The sequence below is a fragment of the Impatiens glandulifera genome, chromosome 8, assembly GCF_907164915.1.
Source record: "Impatiens glandulifera chromosome 8, dImpGla2.1, whole genome shotgun sequence".
In the NCBI taxonomy this organism is placed as follows: domain Eukaryota; kingdom Viridiplantae; phylum Streptophyta; class Magnoliopsida; order Ericales; family Balsaminaceae; genus Impatiens; species Impatiens glandulifera.
Genome location: NC_061869.1, coordinates 18,873,466 through 18,894,209, shown reverse-complemented (window position 1 = coordinate 18,894,209; position 20,744 = coordinate 18,873,466). Strand labels below are relative to the sequence as shown.

Here is a 20,744-nt window from a genome sequence, read left to right as displayed (position 1 = left end):
AAAATTTAAATTAGTTAAGTATATAATACTTAATTATATATAAATAATAATAATAATATATATCTATTATTTTTAAAAAATTAAACTCTTACGATTTAAAGTAAAATCTAGATTTTACGAGTTTACAACTATTTAACGATTTACGTAAACTCCCGATTTTGAGAGTCTTGATATGGATAATTTAATTTATTATTTATTATATCTCATTAGTTAATATGTTTATATTTTTTTCTTTTACTAATTAATGTTTAATAGGTTGACCTCACTTTTCTTTATATACCATTTATTTAAAAAAAAAAAAGATTATTATTAAACTAAAATGTTTTTAATAATACAAACTTTTTTAATTATTGTTAAATTTAGAAGAAGAAAAAAAAATTATGGTTACTGAAATATATTTTTTTATTAATTTTTTGACTGATACAATAAGTGAAATAACAAAATATGTTCACTGATAAATATTTAAAGTGAAAAATTTAAACTAATGGTTACTTAAAAAAAAATACAAAAACAATTTATTTTGATGAATAATTTTTGTTTAATAATTTAGACAATCATAATCCAAACTTAACTCATTCCAGTTTAAAATGTTTAAAGATAAAATCAATTAAATCTGAAAGTTTAGATAGAGGCTTTTGTGTAAATGTTTTGGGCGAATAATATACTTTGAATAGTTTGGTATTTGTTTTAAAAAGATCAAAAAGTTAGAGGATCTATGTGTACAAAATAGCAGCCGACCAAGGGTTATTTTAAACAAAAGTAAAGTTTAGGGATAAACATTCAAGCAATGATAAATAAAGAATACAAGATTGCTTTAAGTATTTGGATTTGGACAAGGTGGAAATACAAAAGAAATTTTAAAAAATTGTAAATCTGAATATTTTTGCAAGAATTCTTAAATTGTTCTTTAATATATATATATATATATATATATATATATATATATATATATATATATATATATATATATATATATATATATATATATATATATATATAAATCTTAATTTACTTTTTTTAATACTAAATAAGTATAAAAAATATTTCTCACTAACTTAAAAATTTAATATATATATATATATATATATATATATATATATATATATATATATATATATATATATATTATTTTGTTTTTCAACATTTTAACATTATTTTTCATTTATTATTATGAAACTTTTTTTATTCTAACTTTCTATTTAATACTTATATAATTATTATTTTTAATAAACGATAATATTAATTTTTATTTAACAATAATAATATAATATTATATATAAAAAATTATAACTATAATAACATTATAAATTAAATAAATAATATATATATATATATATATATATATATATATATATATATATATATATATATATTACTAGTTGTGTGGATTTATTTACAGAAATAATAAATAATTTTAAATATCAATACAAAAATATAATAATTAATAACTTGAATTTTTAATTTTAGAATGTTTAGTTTTAATTTAATTATATTATTTTAATTTTATAATCTATAACCATTTTTTTTGGGCGGGGAAAAACGATTTCATTTCATTAAAAATTCTTATAACGGGAAAAAAAACCACGAGTTTAAGAGACCATTTTAGACAGGCCTAAAATGATTTTGAAGTCGTATCATTCTTAATAAAAGCTAAAAAGATAAAAATGTAAATGAATTATCTGATTATAATGCTTTCAATTTTAGTGAGTTCAAAAAACGGTAAATTCCAGTTCCTACAGATATTTCAGTTCTGCTCCGTGCTTGGAATTCTTCTCCACGTTCCGGTGAGGACGCTGTAATCCGATACAATATCTTTCTATAACTCTTCAACGCTCCTGCGGGTTCTGCCATATACCCTTGCATTCAGTTCCTGCCAAATGTTATATACCAATGTTCCAAAGCCGCACTTGAACACGCTTGTTGCAAATCTATTTCCCTTGGTTTTGAGTAGTGTCGCTTCTTTGATTTCAATCCATTCGCTCGGGAAACTGATCAACTCCAGGCTTTTATAGAATCTGTTCCAAAGCTCCGAAGCAATACAGTAGCTCCCTAATAGGTGATCTATGATTTTTTCATTTCTTTTGCATAGAAGACAACTCGCGTCCAGGATGCTCATATACTTGCTGATATGATCACGAGTGTTGAGTCTTTCCTAGAAGGCGAGCCATAGAATGAACTGGTGTCAAGGGATAATCTTCGTTGACCATATAAGAGGAGCCCATTCTACTTTCTGCGCTTTTTCCCGGGTTACCTCCCATATTTTCTTCGATACTAGCTTCCCATTGTCCTCAGCTTTCCATTCATGAATATCCGGTTTGTCATGTAGTTGTATGTTACTTATATGATCAAGTATCCTCTGTCCTTCTAGATTTCTTTTCATGAGTGAGTCCCAATTCCCGTTTTTAATATCTTTGATTTTCGCTTCTGCACAGTCCCTTCTGATACGAGTATTTTAAAACTCCTCCTTGTAGATGATAGTCTGGTTTTCGAACTAGGGGTCGTGCCAGAATAGAGTGCCTTTCCCGTCCCTTAACCGGATGTCATAAAGATCTGCAATATCGCTTCTTAGTTTCAGAATCTTTTTCAGAGACCAACTCATACCTTCATGAATTTTGCAGATCCAGATGTTGGTTTTGTATTTCATAAACCTCGTATGCACCCATTTGATCCATTGTGACTCCTGATTTCGCTCCAAAGCCCACAGATGCTTAAATGTGAGAGTTTTGTTCCACTCGATACAATTCTTTAAGCCGATGCCTCCCTCGTCCTTCGGTTTGCAGAGAGCGGTCCAATTGACTTTCGCTACTACCCCAGATAAAGTTCCTCATATCTATAACCATTTAAACTAAATAAAAAAGAAGATAAAACAATCTATATTATAAATTAGTTTAAAATGTGTAATATTATAAATTAAAATAATTAATATATATACAAATAAATTAATAAATATTATATGTATATATATATATATATAATTAATGTAACATTAAACAAAAAAAACATTAGTATTATATTTTTATTTTTATTTATATTATTACATCTAAAATGTAATTTTAACTAACTAATATATTTAATATAATTTTTTTTCGTACAACTATTAAGTTTTTCTATAGATATGTATAAAAATAAATTCATAAAATACAATAAATACTATTTTTATATATTATTTTAATAGATTTCAATGGCTTACCCTAATGTGGCTGGCATTGCGGCTATCATGCGTGGAGCTCATACAACTTGGATCCTCCCGCAGCCATCCAATCGTCTCTAAACTACTGCCAATCCATTGGACAATACTAAGGGCTTGTTCGGTTCAAGTTATTTAAATAACCTGGAAAGAGAGAAAAATGATTATTGGTAATGATTGGTGATAATTTTGAGAAAATGATGATGTTTTTTGGTAAAAAGACTTAAAGGATATTAATATATATAAATAAAATAAATAATTATAATTTAAAATAGAGGGTATTTTAGTATTTTGGTTAATGACTTGATTGATTTGAAGGATAAAAGGGAGAGTGAAGTGACAATTGATTTGGTTGGGTTATTTTGAAAACCTAAATACGAACAAGGCCTAAGAGGAACAAAGTTTCAAATGAATTGTTGATTTGAATTGAGCAATTGCACTATTGTTATAAGTTTATTTTATTGTAATAATATAAATTTTTTAATATATTAACATATATAATAGAGAAATGATCAGGGAGAGAATTTGGTAGAAGAAATTTGAAAGAAATGACGTGACGCAATCCGATTCGTCGAAAAAATAACAAATTTTCTTTCTCTTCTAAACCTTTATCATTTTTTTAGCTAGTAATATAGTGCCACATCATTCTCTCTCCCAATTTCTTCTATATAATATTAAGATAATGTTTATATTATTTTATAAAATAATTTTTTTATTTATTTTTATAGAATATAGTATAACGTGCCCCACAGAGTTTCTTTATATTAAATCGAACTAGGTGGAGATAATAATAAAAATAATTCTTGAAGTAGGATGGGTGGAGATAGTAAACACATTTCTCCTCTCCATATCCCATTTGTTATCCATAAACTTTAAACTTATGGAGAAATCCAACAATGTTGGATCAAGTAGCAGAGGGAGGCAAAGAATAAATATGAATAAACCTTGCAATATTGAGGTGGATAGCTTAATCACATTTGTCAAGAGATATATAAAACGTACAAAATTTTGAATTTATTAATTAGGTACAAATTATTGAATTCTTTTAAATTTAGTGTTAGAACAGAAGGCGTGAGAATGATGTAAACAATAAAAAGGGACAGAGATTTAATGTGGTTCACCAAGATAGAACTTGACTACGTCCACCAAAAAGAGAAAGATTATTATTGAGAAGATTGTTTACAGAGATGATATAACAAACTAGGGTTATAACACGAGTTTATATAACACTCGGTCCCCTAAAACCCTAATACATAAACCCTAACAAATAGAGAATTGGGCCGGCCCATTAAGAAGGCCCAACTATTCAAGTCTATTCAACAAATCTCCACCTTGACTTAAATTCTCTCTGATGTCCCAGGTGCATTAGTCAATGCTTAGATCTCCCAAATACATTCGTCAATGTCAAATGGTCCAGATGCACTCGTCGGTGCTGGATGGCCCAGATGCACTCGCTGGTGTCGGATGACCCATATGCACTCACCGGTGTCGGATGACCCAAATACACTCGCCGGTGCCAGATGACCCAGATGTATTAGTCAATACTAGATAGCCCAGATGCATTCGTCAATACCAGATGGCCCAGATGCATTAGTCAATGCCTAGATGCATTAGTCAATGCCCAGATGACCTAGATGCATTAGTCAATGTCCAGATGGCCCAAATGCATTAGTCAATGCCCAGATGTTCAATCTTCTCTATCTCTCTCTCTTCTAAAGTTGCCCTTAGGGAAACTAATAGTTTCTGACGTTAAGCAAGTCCAAACAATGTTGGAACTTGCTATGAGGAACTGGCTTGGTGAACATATCAGCAGGATTGTCAACAGTTCCTACCTTTTTCACATTTATCCTCTTCTCATGCCTTAGGAAATGATATCGCACGTCAATATGCTTAGTCCGTTCATGATGAACTTGATCTTTGGCTAAGCATATAGCACTCAAACTGTCACAAAAGACAGTTGTTTGATCCTGATGTAGGCCCAAATCACTAATTAGTACTTTCAACTATATTCCCTCTTTAACAGCTTCTGTTAATGCCATGTACTCTACTTCTGTTGTAGACAGAGTCACAGTAGGTTGCAGAGTCGCTTTCCAACTAACAACTGAGCCCCCAAGAGTAAATACATAACCAGTCATAGATCTCCTACTATCAACGTCTCTAGCATAATCAGAATCTGAATACCTAGTAATCAGATATTGTGTATCACCTCCATATATGAGACCAACATCAAAAGTTCCCCGTAGATACCTGAATATCCTCTTCACAGATTGCCAATGATCCTTCCCTGGTTGTACCATAAATCTGCTCACAACACTCACTACCTGTGCCAGATCTGGTCTTGTACAAACCATAACATACATCAAACTCCCTACTGCACTATAATAAGGAACTCGACTCATATACTTTTTCTCTTCATATGTCTGAGGAGAAAACAATGTAGTAAGATGAATATTAGCAGCACAAGGTGTATCTATAGGTTTAGCCGATGATATCCCAAACCTTGACAGCACTTTCTCAATGTAACCTTTTTGTGATAAGAAAAGTTTCTTCTGGCCTCTATCTCTAAGAATCTCTATTCCTAGAATTTTCCGAGCTACTCCTAGATCTTTCATCTCAAACTCATCATTTAGAAGATCTTTTAGCTTCTAAACATCTGTTTTTCTCTTTGCTGCTACCAACATGTCATCTACATACAGGACTAAGTAGATGAATGATTCATCCTTCAACTTGTTGTAGTACACACAACAGTCATATGCACTCCTCTTGTAGTTAAGAGACATCATAAAGTTGTCAAACCTCTTATACCACTGTCTTGGAGACTGTTTAAGTCCGTATAAAGACTTCTTCAACTTGCAAACATATTTTTCCTTTCCTGGAACTTGTAAACCTTTTGGCTGAGTCATGTATATTTCTTCCTCTAACTCTCCATGTAAAAATATTGTTTTGACATCAAGTTGTTCGAGCTCTAAATCCTAATGTGTCACTATTTCTAGTAACACCCTGATAGAAGTATGTTTGACTACTAGTGAGAAAATTTCGTTATAGTCTACTCCCTCTTTCTGATTGAACCCCCTTGCAACGACTCGAGCCTTAAACTTGACTCCTTCAATAGCTGTTATACCTTCCTTTTTCTTGAAAACCCATTTGCAGGTAATAACCTTTCTCCCTGGAGTCAAAGAGACTAACTCCCAAGTATGATTTTTGTGAAGTGATTCCATCTCATCTCCCATTGCTGTGAACCACTGCGCAACTTCAAACCCGGATACAGCTTCTTTGTAAGTGGATGGTACAGACGTATTCACTCCCTCCTCAGCAACCTATAGTGCATAACCAACCATATCTTCATAACTGTATCTCTGAGGTGGTCTAACTCTAATCCTCCTTAACTGACCTTCAGCTACACTCTCATGAATAACTTTAGATGGTTGAGAATCTAATTGTTCAGACTCTAGCAGCTGACCCTCAACGTGGGGTTCTTTTTCCTTTTGTAAAGTAGTTTCTAACTCCACCTATTTGTTAGCACTACTACTTTCTGCTACAGATTTCTCAATAGAGTTAAGTATAGAGTTCTCATCAAAGATGACGTTTCTACTCAAAATAACTCTTTTTTTTCAAATGGAGATCATATTTTGTATCCTTTTACACCATCTCCATAGCCCACAAATACTCCTTACTTCGCTCTTGCCTCTAGTTTACCGTCACTAACATGTTAATAAACTGTGCAATCAAAGACTTTTAGACCCGAGTAATCAACAGATTTTCCAGACCATACCTCGTAAGGTGTTTTACAGTTAATCCCGGTGTGAGGCCCACGATTTATCAAATAACATGATGTAGTCACCGTCACTGCCCAAAAACTTTTATCAAGCTTTGCATTAGAGAGCATGCACCTTGCTCTTTCCAGTAATGTCTTATTCATTCTTTCAACTATATCGTTCTACTGTGGCATATGCCTTACCGTGTGATGTCGAGCAATCATTGCATCCTTGCAGAACTGATTGAAATCAAATGAACAAAACTCCAGACCATTGTCAGTTCACAACCTTTTGATTTTCTTTCCAGTTTAATTTTCCACCAATGTTTTCCATTCTTTGAAGTATCTAAAGGCATCTCCTTTATTTTTCATGACAAACAACCAAGTCATCATTGAGAAATCATCAATAATTGTCAAGAAGTATCTCTGACCTCCAATAGATTCAACGCTAGCTGAACCCCAATAATTTGAATGGATATAATCAAGTGTGTCTTTTGTTGGGTGAATAGCCTTTGGAAACTTGTTGCGATGTAGTTTCCCAAAAACACAATGCTCATAGAAGTCAAGACTCGTGATCTTGTGACCTCCAAGAAGATCCTCCTTTGCTAGAATCTACATCCCCCTTTCACTCATATGACCAAGCCTCATATGCCAAAGTTTAGTCATATCATCCTTGTGAATCTCTGAGGATGCAACAGAAACAGAACCTGCGATAGTAGAACCTTGCAAAAAATATAAAGTGCCATTCTTGACACCTTTTAGAATAACATCAGAACCCTTGCACACATTCAGAACTCTACTTTCACCATTGAACCAAAATCCTTTACTATCTAACATACTTAGATATATCAAATTCTTAGTGATAAGTGGAACATGTCTAACCTCATTTAGTGTACAGAATCTACCATCGTGTGTCCTGATCTTGATTGAGCCAATCCCAACTGCCTTATAAACAAAATTATTTGCCATAGAAACACTATCACCATCTACCTGTTTGTAGGAATCAAACCACTCTCTTCGAGGGCAAATATGATACGAAGCTCCAGAATCAAGAACCTATGTATCAGTTTGATGGGTATGACCATCTACCACTAGAGCAATGTCATCGTCAAATAATATATTATCTTCTGCAACAGCTACAGAACCAGAAAAAATATCTGTGGATTTTTCTTCAAAGGGCATTCATTCTTCCAATGTCCTTTCTCTTTGCAGTAATTGCATATATCAGTCGGCTTAGGACCCTTTGAAGTAAACGACTTGTCACGTTTCTTCTCTTTCCCTCACCCATTACTTCCGCTGATAAACAACCCCGAAGATTGATATTCTGTTATTGTACCAGACGCCATATGACGTAGATCCCTTGAATGAAGGGAAGACCTGACATCTTCCAGACTTACTGTATCTTTCCCAATAATGAAAGACTGGACAAAATTTTCATATAATGGAGGCAAGGATACTAACAAGATTAATGCAGCATCTTCATCATCAACCTTAACATCAATATTTCTTAATTTAACATAATAGAATTTAATTGATCTAGGTGTTCTTTGATTTGCATACCTTCCTGCATTTGTAGAGTGAACAAACGTTGCTTCAAAAGCAACTTGTTGGTGAGTGATTTCGTCATATAGAGACTCTCTAACTTCAACCATAACCTAGTGGCCTTCTCCTCCTCTAAGACCTCGGTGATAACATCGTCTGCAAGACACAACATTATTGTTGAATGCGCCTTCTCCTCCAGAATGGCCATCTCAGCGGATATATCTGCTCCTGATGACACTTTCAGTGCCCCCCATAGGCCATGTTGTTTTAGCAAAGCCCGCATCTTGATCTATCATATTCTAAAGTTGTTTCTCCCCGTGAACTTGTCGATTTTAATGTTCATTGCTGCCATCTCAGTTGAAGAACAAACAATCGAATAACCTGAAGGTCTGATACCAGTTTGTTAGAACAGAACGCGTGAGAATGACGTAAACAATAAAAAGGGACAGATTTAACGTAGTTCACCAAGATAGAACTTGACTACGTCCACCCAGAAGAGAGAGATTATTATTGAGAAGATTGTTTACAAAGATGATATAACAAACTAGAGTTATAACACGAGTTTATATAACATTCGGTCTCCTGAAACCTCAGAAACCCTAACAAATAGAGAATTGGGCCGACCCATTAAGAAGGCCCAACTATTCAAGTCTATTCAACATTTAGTAACCCAATTTAAATAATTAAAAGTTTTTTTTGAATGACTAAATCCACATATTATTATAAAAATAAAGCACCTTCTTAGTGACTCTTAACATCGTTTAATTAAGTATATATTCTTTAAACTAAAGTTAGAATTCGCCTACATAAGATTAATTTATGTAGTCTAGAGTCAATGTGAGCATCTTAATGTAGTTTTAAGAATGTTAATTTCTAACTTATCTCCAAAATGTTAAAATCATCCTAACCTAAATTTCATAACAGTTATTGTGAGACAAAAAATCTTAAATGGATTATAATTAAAAACATCTTAAAGTAGTTTTGCTAATGTATTGTTTTTTTTCCTATGTTGAAATCATCATAAATTAATCTTCAAGAAAACAATTATTATGAGTTAAAAAGCTCAAATTTATCATTATTAAGCATTATAATTAAAAAAAAAATCAAATCAAGTCACTAATAAAATCATGAGAATTGTTAGAGTTTGTGGCCCGAATTCTTGTTGGGTCAGCGGGCTTTGCCCGCACTATATGGACATGTAGTCTTAATGGGTTTTCCCCTTTTAATTTACATCATATTCTAGGGTTAAACAATATATAGAGATTGTGGCCGTCTTTTCTCTTTCGAACAGTTTTACGTTGTCCACCAAAATTCTGTACAATCTTCGTTATAGTGAAATCTTCTCTTCTGCCCGTGGTTTTTCACCCGTAAAGGGTTTTCCACGTAATCTTGGTGTTCGTTCTTCTTTATCGCTTTTATCCTCGTTTATTGTGGTTTAGATTCTAACAAATTGGTATCAGAGCCAAATTTGTTTGTTTTATTCTTTGGTCATGACCACGATGAAATATGATATTCCGCTGCTGGATCGTAACACCAGATTTGCGTTATGGCAAGTGAAGATGCGAGCTATTTTGGCACAGATGGATCTGGAAGATGCGCTATATGGCGCTGACAAGATGTCGTCTTCGTGGACTGATGAAGAGAAGCAACGAGCAGATCGTAAGGCTCTATCGCAGATTTATCTGCATCTGTCGAATCAGATTCTTCAAGACTGTTTGAAGAAAAAAACAGCTGCTGCACTCTGGCTAAGATTGGAGCAATTATGCATGACGAAAACGTTGACTAACAAGCTACACTTGAAGCAACGCTTGTATTCCCAACGTATGTCTGACGGTACGTCTTTAGAAAATCACTTAACTGTTTTTAAAGAAATAGTCTCTAATTTGGAATCTATGGAGGTTAAGTACGATGAAGAAGATTTAGGGCTCATATTATTGTGTTCACTACCTCCTTCGTATGCTAATTTTAGAGATACCATTCTCTATAGTCGTGAGACTTTGACTCTGGATGAGGTTTATGATGCACTCTTCTCGAAAGAGAAGATGCATAAACTTGTTGGTTCAGATAATATGGCTGAAGGCCTTGTTGCACGAGGCAGACAGCAGGAGAGGTATTCTAGCAGCAATAACCGTGGCAGGTCAAAATCCAAGAACAGAGATAAGACGTGTAGGTACTGCAAGAAGAAAGGTCATATTGTTGTTGAGTGTTATAAGTTACAGAATAAAAATAAGAGGGTTGGTGAGGATCATAAGAGCAATCAACCAGAGAAATATGGCGAAGCTGATGTTGCTGAAAAGTACAATGATGGAGAACTCCTCGTTACGTCTGATATTGATTCGAAACAGAGCGATGAATGGATTCTTGATTCTGGATGCACGTTTCATATGTGTCCTAATCGGGACTAGTTCTCTACATATGAAGTGATCTCTAGAGGTACCGTTGTGATGGGTAATAATGCATCTTGCAGAATTGCTGGTATTGGTACGGTTAGAGTTAAAATGTTTGATGGCACTATTCGAACACTTGGTGATGTAAGGCACATTCCTGACATGAAGAGAAATCTGATCTCATTGAGTATTCTTGATTCTAAAGGGTACAAATACACTGGTGAAGGTGGAGTTGTGAAGGTCAGCAAGGGGTCTCTTGTTGTAATGAAGGGACTCAAGAAAACTGCCAATTTATATTTTCTGCAAGGCTCTACGATTACAGGAGATGTTGCTGTTGCTAGTTCGTCTTTGTCTGATTCCGATGTTACAAGATTATGGCACATGCGTCTAGGTCACATGAGTGAGAATGGCATGGTCGAATTGAACAAGAGAGGGCTTCTTGATGTGCAGGGTATTACGAAGCTGAAGTTTTGTGAACACTGCGTTTTTGGTAAGCAGAAAAGAGTTAGGTTCTCGGCTGGTATTCATAATACGAGGGGGACTCTAGACTACATTCATTCTGATTTGTGGGGGCCTTCTAGAGTACCATCTAAAGGTGGTGCGTTCTATATGTTGACTATTATAGATGATTTCTCCAGGAAGGTTTAGGCATTCTTTTTGAAACAAAAGAGTGACGTGTTTTCTACCTTTAAAGAGTGGAAGTTAATGATTGAGAAGCAGACAGGGAGGCAAGTGAAGCATCTCCGAACTGATAATGGTTTGGAGTTTTGTTCTAATGAGTTTAATACTTTATGTAGAACTGAAGGTATTGTGAGGCATCATACAGTTCGACATAATCCTCAACAGAATGGAGTTACAGAGAGGATGAATAGGACTTTGATGGAGAAGGTGCGTTGTATGCGCCTTAATGCTGGGCTACCGATGTCGTTTTGGGCTGAGACCGCTACGTATGCATGTCATCTCGTTAATCGCTCTCCTTCGACTGCTATTGATAAGAAAACTCCACAAGAGGTATGGACTGGTTCTCTTGCTAGTTATTCTGATTTAAAATTTTTTGGATGTCCTGCGTATGCTCATGTGGATAATGGGAAGTTAGAGTCTCGTTCGCTGAAGTGTGTGTTCATAGGGTTCAAGCAAGGTGTGAAGGGATACAAGTTGTGGTGTCTTGAGACTAGTAAAGTCGTCATCAGTAGAGATGTTGTTTTTGATGAGACTAGCATGCTTCAGGGGTCTCCATCTTCAACTCCCTCCGAGGGAAATCAACAGAAGTCAAGTATTGAGGTGGAGCTTGAAATTGGGTTGAAACCTACACCAAAGCAAACTCCAGAGCCTATTCCAGTTTTAATGGATGATGCTAGCTCCTCAGAAGCACCTCCACAACATTCAATTGCTAAAAATAGGCCTCGTAGAGAAATTAGACGCCCTCAAAGATATGCAGAGGCTGATTTAGTTGCGTATGCATTAAATGTGGCTGAAGAGATTGATTCAGAAGAAGAACCTGCGACATATTCAGAGGCGATTACTTGCGAAAACTCTGGTATGTGGATGATCGCTATGCAGGAAGAGATATAATCGCTTCACAAGAACGCTACATGGGATCTAGTGAAGTTACCAAAGAGCAAGAAGGTTGTTCGCTGCAAATGGGTGTATAAGAGAAAGGAAGGTACACTGGGAGTTGAAGAAGCCAGGTATAAAGCTAGGCTTGTTGCAAAAGGATATAGTCAAACTCCAGGTGTTGATTTTACTGATGTATTTTCTCTAGTTGTGAAACATAGTTCTATTCGGGCTTTACTAGGTATTGTGGCATACCACGATCTTGAGCTTGAGCAGTTAGATGTAAAAATTGCATTCTTACACGGAGAACTTGAAGAAGACATCTACATGCAACAACCAGAGGGATTCGTAGCCTTAGGAAAGGAGGACTATGTATGTCAGCTGAAAAAGTCTCTTTATGGTTTGAAACAGTCACCGAGCCAATGGTACAAGAGATTTGATACATTTATGACCACTCATGATTTCAGAAGGAGCAATTACGATAGTTGTGTCTACTTTAAAGTATGTGATGATGGGTCGTTCGTTTACCTGTTGTTGTATGTTGACGATATGCTAATTGCCGCTAAAGATCAAAGAGAGGTCAGAAAGGTGAAAGCACAGTTGAGTAGCGAGTTTGAGATGAAAGATTTAGGTGCAGCAAAGAAGATGCTTGGAATGGAGATTCTTAGAGATCGACCGGCTGGTAAATTGTACATAAGTCAAAAGAGGTACATCGAAAAAGTCCTTAGTAGGTTTAACATGCAAAGTGCTAAGCCGGTAAGTACTCCACTAGCTGCTCATTTTAGACTTTCGTCTTCTTTGTCACCACAGTCAGATAGTGATGATGATTATATGTCGCGAGTGCCATACTCTAGTGCTGTTGGCTCCCTTATGTATGCTATGGTTTGTTCACGACCTGACTTAGCATATGCAGTTAGTGTTGTTAGTAGATATATGGCAAACCCTGGTAAGGAACATTGGAAAGCAGTTCAGTGGATTCTCAGATACTTATGTGGTTCTACTGATGTTTGTTTACAGTTTGGGAAAAGTAGAGATGGAGTTGTCGGTTACGTTGATTCCGATTACGCTGGAGATCTTGATAAGAGAAGATCATTGTCTGGTTATATTTTTTGTGTTGGTGGTTGCGCTATTAGTTGGAAGGCTATGTTGCAAGCTACAGTTGCTTTGTCTACTACAGAGGCAGAGTACATGGCGATTACAGAAGCTTGCAAAGAAGCAATTTGGATGAAAGGCTTGTTTGGCGAACTTAGTGATGATTTGCAGATTTCTACAATCTTTTGTGATAGCCAGAGTGCTATTTTTATGACAAAGGATCAGATGTTTCACGAGAGGACTAAGCACATTGATGTACGATATCATTTTGTGCGTGATGTGATTGCTCGTGGTGATATTATTGTGAGCAAGGTGAGTACACACAATAATCCTGCAGATATGATGACCAAGTCACTTCCTATTACCAAGTTTGAGCATTGTTTGAACTTGGTTGGTCTTCATTGTTGAGTTATGCCCTTAGGGGCTTTGGTGGAAGATGTTTGATTTTGTGGTTATGCTATCAAAGATTGGAATTCGTTTCAAGGTGGAGATTGTTAGAGTTTGCGGCCCGAATTCTTGTAAGGTCAGCGGGCTTTGCCCGCACTATATGGACCTGTAGTCTTAATGGGTTTGCCCCTTTTAATTTACATCATATTCTAGGGTTAAACAATATATAGAGATTGCGGCCGTCTTTTCTCTTTCGAACAGTTTTACGTTATCCACCAAAATTCTGTACAATCTTCGTTATAGTGAAATCTTCTCTTCTGCCCGTGGTTTTTCACCCGTAAAGGGTTTTCCACGTAATCTTGGTGTTCGTTCTTCTTTATCGCTTTTATCCTCGTTTATTGTGGTTTAGATTCTAACAAGAATAATTGAAGAACTTAAAGAAAATGCTAATGAACAAAATCATTTTAAAGAAAAATTAAAAATTTGTATATCTTATTCAAGCTAAAGGCCCCGATTTCTAATTATTTATTTTCTTATATAACCTGATATCATTGATATAAAAAAATCAAAGTTGTTAAATTTAGAATTTATTAATTATGTTTAAGGACAGATCCAAGAATTAAAGTGAGTTTAAAGTTTTGTTGGGATTGGAGTTAAATAAAAAAAATTATGAATAAAATGATTGATGAAAGTTAGTTTATAAACTTTTTTTAAAATTTATAAAAGAAAATAGAAAATAATAGAAAATAAGAAATTAAGGAGTCCTTGCACTTTCCTACCTTAAAAGCAAGACATTTGTGCATTTTCATCTGTTACATGAAGAATCTTTTGCTCGAACATTATTACTTGATAATAGTCTTAATATGAAGATTTCTCTAACTTCATAAGTTGAAGTAGCATTAACATTGAAATAAAGGTCTTTACTATTAGTCAAAACCGTATTTTGTGTACAATTATACACATCTTTAATACCCAATAGAAGTGATCATTAATGGCTATTTTTCTGGATAATGCTTCTTTATTATTAGAAAGACATATCAGCTTAACTATTGTATAGATGGAATCCTATTCAAACTCTAACATGTATAAGCTTACCTAGTTTGAACTAGACCATCAGCTTCTTTAACTATTAATCGGGTGATCCTTACTTAACTCAGATTATAAATTGAGAACTAACTGAGAGAGAAAGACAGACTTAGTGAGTTTCAGTTGGATGGAGTTGAAATATGTTAGTTTTGGCCTCTTCTCTTCTCTTTTGTTTTTGATAATTTTATGTAAGAACTTGATCTATTGTGTTTTTCCAACATTGAAATTTGTTCTGTCTATATATATTATTTATTTAATTATCTACCCCAGGTTAACTATTGTATAGAAATAGTTTTAGAATATAGATAGTTCTATTTGGTGGCTTAATTCAACTAATAAAATTATTGCCTTAATTATATTCCTAAATACTTGTTCTCTTTCCACATTGTAATTTTTCATTGTATATATAACTCTTCAAGTTGGTTAGTTCTGATTTACTTTGAACTGAACATTTTTTTACTAACATCTATCTATTATTTATAGTAATATGTTTTTCATAATACTGCATCTTAATTGACTATCTCTTAATTTGTGTATTCCTTTCTTAAGGGGTGTAGAAATCATGTACAATCTAGTTCAAAAATGTTTACAGTTGAAGCAAATTTTTTATCACCATATGAAGTTATATTTAATAAGTAGTTTTGGAGAAAATGCAGAGATGAGGGATGTGTTGGAAGAAATCAACATAATGTTTATTGTTTTTCTGTTTTTTGTTTATTGTTTTTGTTTTTATACTTGACTTGTTGATTTTTATTGTTAGGTTGTTTGAGAGGAGAAGAGAGGACCAGTGAAACATTCAAAGGGTGAAATGTCTCACCATTCTTCTATTCAAGGTTACTTAGTGTCTTCTCTCAGAAGAAGAGTTGTTTTTTCTTCTTTCTGATGACCAAGTTCCCTGAATGTGTGTGTGGTAGGAGGAGATTCTAGGAAAAGGGACACCATATGGGTGACTATATCCCGCAAGAAGAGCTTGAGATATTTATGACTTCGTGCAATGATGAAGCTCCACAGAAAAAACAAGTTAAAGCAAACAGTGATGATAAAAAACAAGTTAAAGCAAACAGTGATGATGTAGAGAAGACAAATATCTAATTAGATAATATTAGCCATAAACTCCTATCCAAGATGGGTTGGAAATAAGTTAACTTAAACTATTTACTTAACTTTCTTAGTAATTCTGAATGATTGGGGTATGCAGGAGAGAGTCTAGGGTGCTCTAGGACTGAGATTGCAAATCCAATAATGGTAGGTGATGTAAATTGAAAAATTTGGGTGTCGGAGCTAGCCAACCTTTAGAAGTGGTGCATGATGATGATATATATGAACAATATAAAAAAAGGATGATGATTGGTTATAAACACATGCACAACCTCTGGTATATAATTAAACTTGTTGCCTTCTGTCAATCGCAAACTTTCATTAATTCTTCCTATAGAGCAATGAAGTCATTCTCCAAATTTTGTTGACTAGTTATTTGATTATGATTCAATCTAACCTTTTTAAATGTAGGCATAATTGAACCAATGCATTTCAATATTAATATTTGATTAAGATTTTTAGTACTTATTAATAAAGTTGTTTATCTTTTTATGGGAACAAAAAAAAATTATAGTTTTTTACTTTATGAAATTGATTGAATCCACTGGTATTATTGTTCTCAATTAATCATAAATTTATTTGTGAAAGGACCACATTGGGAGATCAAAATATTTGTGAAAACAAAATTATATTTCAATATGCATTAGACTTAAGACACTTTTAATTTCATTTTATTTGTATTTTAAATGTGATTGAATTGAGTTTAAATTTGACTTAATTGTTATTTAAATGATTATATGAGTACATTATAGTATTCTTAGATGATAAAATGATGATGGTATCTTTTCATTCAGTATTTGGTCTTTGGCAAGCCAACTAATTTGACAATTATAAACTGAGATTATTGAGAAACAAATGAAGAGCGTTGTATTTTAAGGATTCATGTATTTTATTTTTACTTTATAAGAATGAGAAACAATGTTTGTATTTAATAAAGATATTATGTATATTTGTTTTAGTAATATGAATCATCTAGTTTTACTAAAAATAAATCATATTTTGAGATATTTGTAAACTTTTTATTAATGTTGTTAAAAATTTAGTTAATTATAAAAAAAATAGTGAATTAATTTAAGGTACCCTTTAGCGGCAGTAAATATATCCTATAGTCACATCCTTAGCCACAGTATTTTATTACTATAGCTACACAACAGCGATAGTACTTGGTTTTGTTGCTATATTTTAGCTACGGAAGCAATGGCGTCGGTTGGCAACGGGCTGTCTTACCGTGACTATTCATGTTTAGCGACGGTAAAGATATGCAATAGCGACAACATTTCCCGTCGTTATTGAACTGTTTTTTACTAGTATAGATAATGAAACAAATTTAATAATTCAACTAGTACAAACCAGATATTTCATTCCCTATCGAATTAAATTGCATTAAATCTAGAACAAAAATTTCACTTGACGGCAAATTATGAAGAATAAGAGCGTGCGTAATTTCTTGTTGCACAAAATTTATATATATATATATATATATATTTTCTTTGTAAACATGACAAATAATTAAACACTTAATAGACTAAGTGCGAGTTATATACCTAGTGGGATAATATTTAATACCATATGTACTCTAAATCAAATAGTTGCAATGGATGATATAAAAATCGAAACAATAAACATAATTTAAAATCAAGAGTTGAATTCTAATTGATAGGACTTAATTCGAGAATTGATTATACAACATAAAATGTATTTGATTTTTCATTTATGAAACATGAGGAAAATGAATAGAGTTAAAGGACCTTGTATCGCATGATATTTTATTTAATAAAACGGAAACAAATAAATAGGGTTAAAGGGATTGTGCGCTTAAGGTTGGGCCGAAAAAAGCCCATTCGCATACTCAAAGTAAACCCTAACCCTCTGTCACTAAATTTATATTTAGCTATCTTATGCCAAACACAATTAAGCATCTCTAGATAAGCATCTCTAGATGAACTCTTCCCAAGATGCTTCGTCTTCTTTATATAAATACACTATTTCACTAGATTTCATTGACGTTGTTAGATTACCAAACCGTATTGCGTCATTTGTATTTCGATCTGAATTTTGGGCAATTTATATATTTCATTCGAGGTAGATTCCTTCTTATTTATTGTACATTTGGTTGGATCACCACTCGTTTATTCAAGGTGTTAAATTTGGTGCCACATATTTCACATGGATAGGTTTCATAACTTGATCTAAGTTGTGGCCTATTATTTAACTATCCAGATCTATATTTTTTTTTAGAAGAGGTCAAAATCTAGAAGTACTTATTTGTGACTACATCAAAAAGATAAAGGTATTACACATCTTGTATCATCATGAATAAACGTTTAAATGATGATACAAAAAGGTTTAAATTACTAAGGAGTTTAAAGTTTTAGTTTATAAATTTTTTTTAATTTAACCTTTTTTGTTGGATTCAAACTCACTCCATGTTAATACTTACTAAAGTGAATATATAAAGTTTAATCGATATACTATTGAGTCAGGTCAAGAATCAAAGTGAAAATATGGAGTTTAATCGATATAGTATTGATGAGTCTATAAAGAGGCACCTTGAGATCACATTGAAAGATCAATAAATATAAGACGATCCAAGGATATGGGAATCCAAAATATTGGTTAGATGGATGATGCATATTTGTTTGAAGTTATTTTTCTCTCTAGTCTCGTCAAATTTAGTAAGTTCTCCTCATAAACATGCATGAATTGTTTTGTGTTGGACCTTTTAATTTCCCTGAATTGAGAACATTACAAACAAAAATAAGTTAGGGATGGATGGGTAATTTAAGTTTAAATAAATTGTGACAACTTAGGTTTTTTATGTTATATAAATAGACTTTATTTTTTATATACTAGAAGTTTCTATTTTTCATGTCACCCCATCTTAAGTCTTGTTGGAGTTATTTCACAGATAAATTAAATACATTTTTATTGTGGATTTTATGTTGTTTCAAACTTTGTACATAAATCGTGAAATAAAGAATATCACACCAAATCATTTGTAACATGAGATTATATATGACCTCTTTTTACATGTATTATGGGATCATTTGACATATTAATGAGTATGACCTGTATATTTTCTAGAAAATCAACCATATTCATTCACACTCACGAAAATTCTAAGTTATTGAAAATTCGCAATACACTTCAATAAATATTGTAATGAATATATAATTATAATTTATATTTATGTTACAAAAATATCTGCATTTGATATTTATAATAGATATGAAGGGAAAAACATTTAGCATGTTGAAAGATTTATTAGATATATCAACTAAAATGGACCTAATAAATGAGTATAATATTAAATATAATTTATATTTATGTTACAACAATATCTAAAAAATAAATTAGTATTATATTACATATAATTTATATTTATGTTACAACAATATCTTCTTAAGATAGAAATAACTAATTATAGTAGTCAAAACAACACAAGTAAATAATTTAATTGTGGTCAACAAACAAGTACTCATACAACTAATATTATTGAGCTTTGAAAAATATGTTAAAATGGACTAGATGATAATTGATTTTCAAATGGTCAATATGTTGAATGCTTTACAATTAGTTTTAAATATTCTAAATTTCTATATTTGAAACTTGCCAAATCAAATTAGATAGATTGTCATTGACTACTACAATTTGATCTTTTAATTAAATTTTTAATTGAATTTCTAATGGTTTTTCATTCTTATATATTTAAATACAACTCTAACTTAGTGAACTCTAACTTAGTGAAGGAGAGACAAACCAAACTTCTTCCTACTTTAGGATCTGTATAATATTTTGGGAACTTATAATGAAGAATGCTCCTAGCAACTCGATATCCAACAAGATGTCCAAAGGCCGTCAAAGAATCCCCATTGACCAACGTCGGGAGAAGGATGAAGATTGTTGGAACACATTTTCTAAACGTCGTAATGGATTGTACAAAAAGATCAGTGACCTAAGCATTGATTGTGGTCTCGATTTTATTGCCATGATGTTCTCCCCATCAGGGAAGCTCTACTCTTTCACTTCCCCAAACATGGAGTCGATTGCAGTGAGACTTCTCAACAATCAAAAACTTCACAATAGAGATGAAAATGATTTACTTATGGAGGCCTCTTATAGATCAACATTGGATGAACTAACTCGTCAGTTTATCGAGGTGAGCAATCTTTTGGATCAAGAGGAAGAGAGGGAAAAAAGAATAGACACAATGGTTAAGGCACGCCAAATGTGGTCGATTATCGACACTCCTATTTCAGATCTTAGTGATGATCAAGTTAACATTTTGAAAGATTCACTAAATAAAATTCAGGATTGTGTGAAGGAAAGAATCAACCAACTCAACTCAAATTAAGGTGGTCGAGAATGTGCTGGTTGTATAAAAAAAGTAGACACATTCGCGTAAGTTTAATATTTATAATTTATATTATGTTATAATCACAATGAATTCAGACTCTATATTTCTATGAAATTTAATCTGCTATAAAAGAAACAATGAATAGTTTATTGATATTAATCATATATTGATTTTTTATGCACATCAATGAGTTTCTTTAACCACTAATTTAACATATAGTATAATCATGATAAATTGAGAAATTAGTCTTTATATTACTATGAAATTTATTGTCTTATGAAAAAACAATTCATATTTTAT

The 20,744-nt window shown here is 32.8% G+C and overlaps 2 protein-coding genes across 2 annotated transcripts; one reads left to right on the top strand and one right to left on the bottom strand.

Annotated features, from left to right (window-relative positions):
* Positions 1–5,190: 5,190 nt before the first annotated feature.
* On the bottom strand, positions 5,191–5,799 carry LOC124913134 (secreted RxLR effector protein 161-like). Its single transcript, XM_047453748.1, has one exon. It carries the CDS (start codon positions 5,797–5,799, stop codon positions 5,191–5,193), a length of 609 nt encoding a protein of 202 aa, XP_047309704.1.
* A 14,096-nt stretch (positions 5,800–19,895) lies between these two features.
* LOC124913133 (agamous-like MADS-box protein AGL62) lies at positions 19,896–20,441 on the top strand. The gene has a single exon (XM_047453747.1). It carries the CDS (start codon positions 19,896–19,898, stop codon positions 20,439–20,441), a length of 546 nt encoding a protein of 181 aa, XP_047309703.1.
* Positions 20,442–20,744: the final 303 nt, after the last annotated feature.

What these genes read in the sequence shown, in the direction of transcription:
- LOC124913133 (XM_047453747.1), top strand. Translation starts at nt 19,896, where the DNA reads ATGAAGAATGCTCCTAGCAACTCGATATCCAACAAGATGTCCAAAGGC.
- LOC124913134 (XM_047453748.1), bottom strand. Translation starts at nt 5,799, where the DNA reads ATGAAAGATCTAGGAGTAGCTCGGAAAATTCTAGGAATAGAGATTCTT.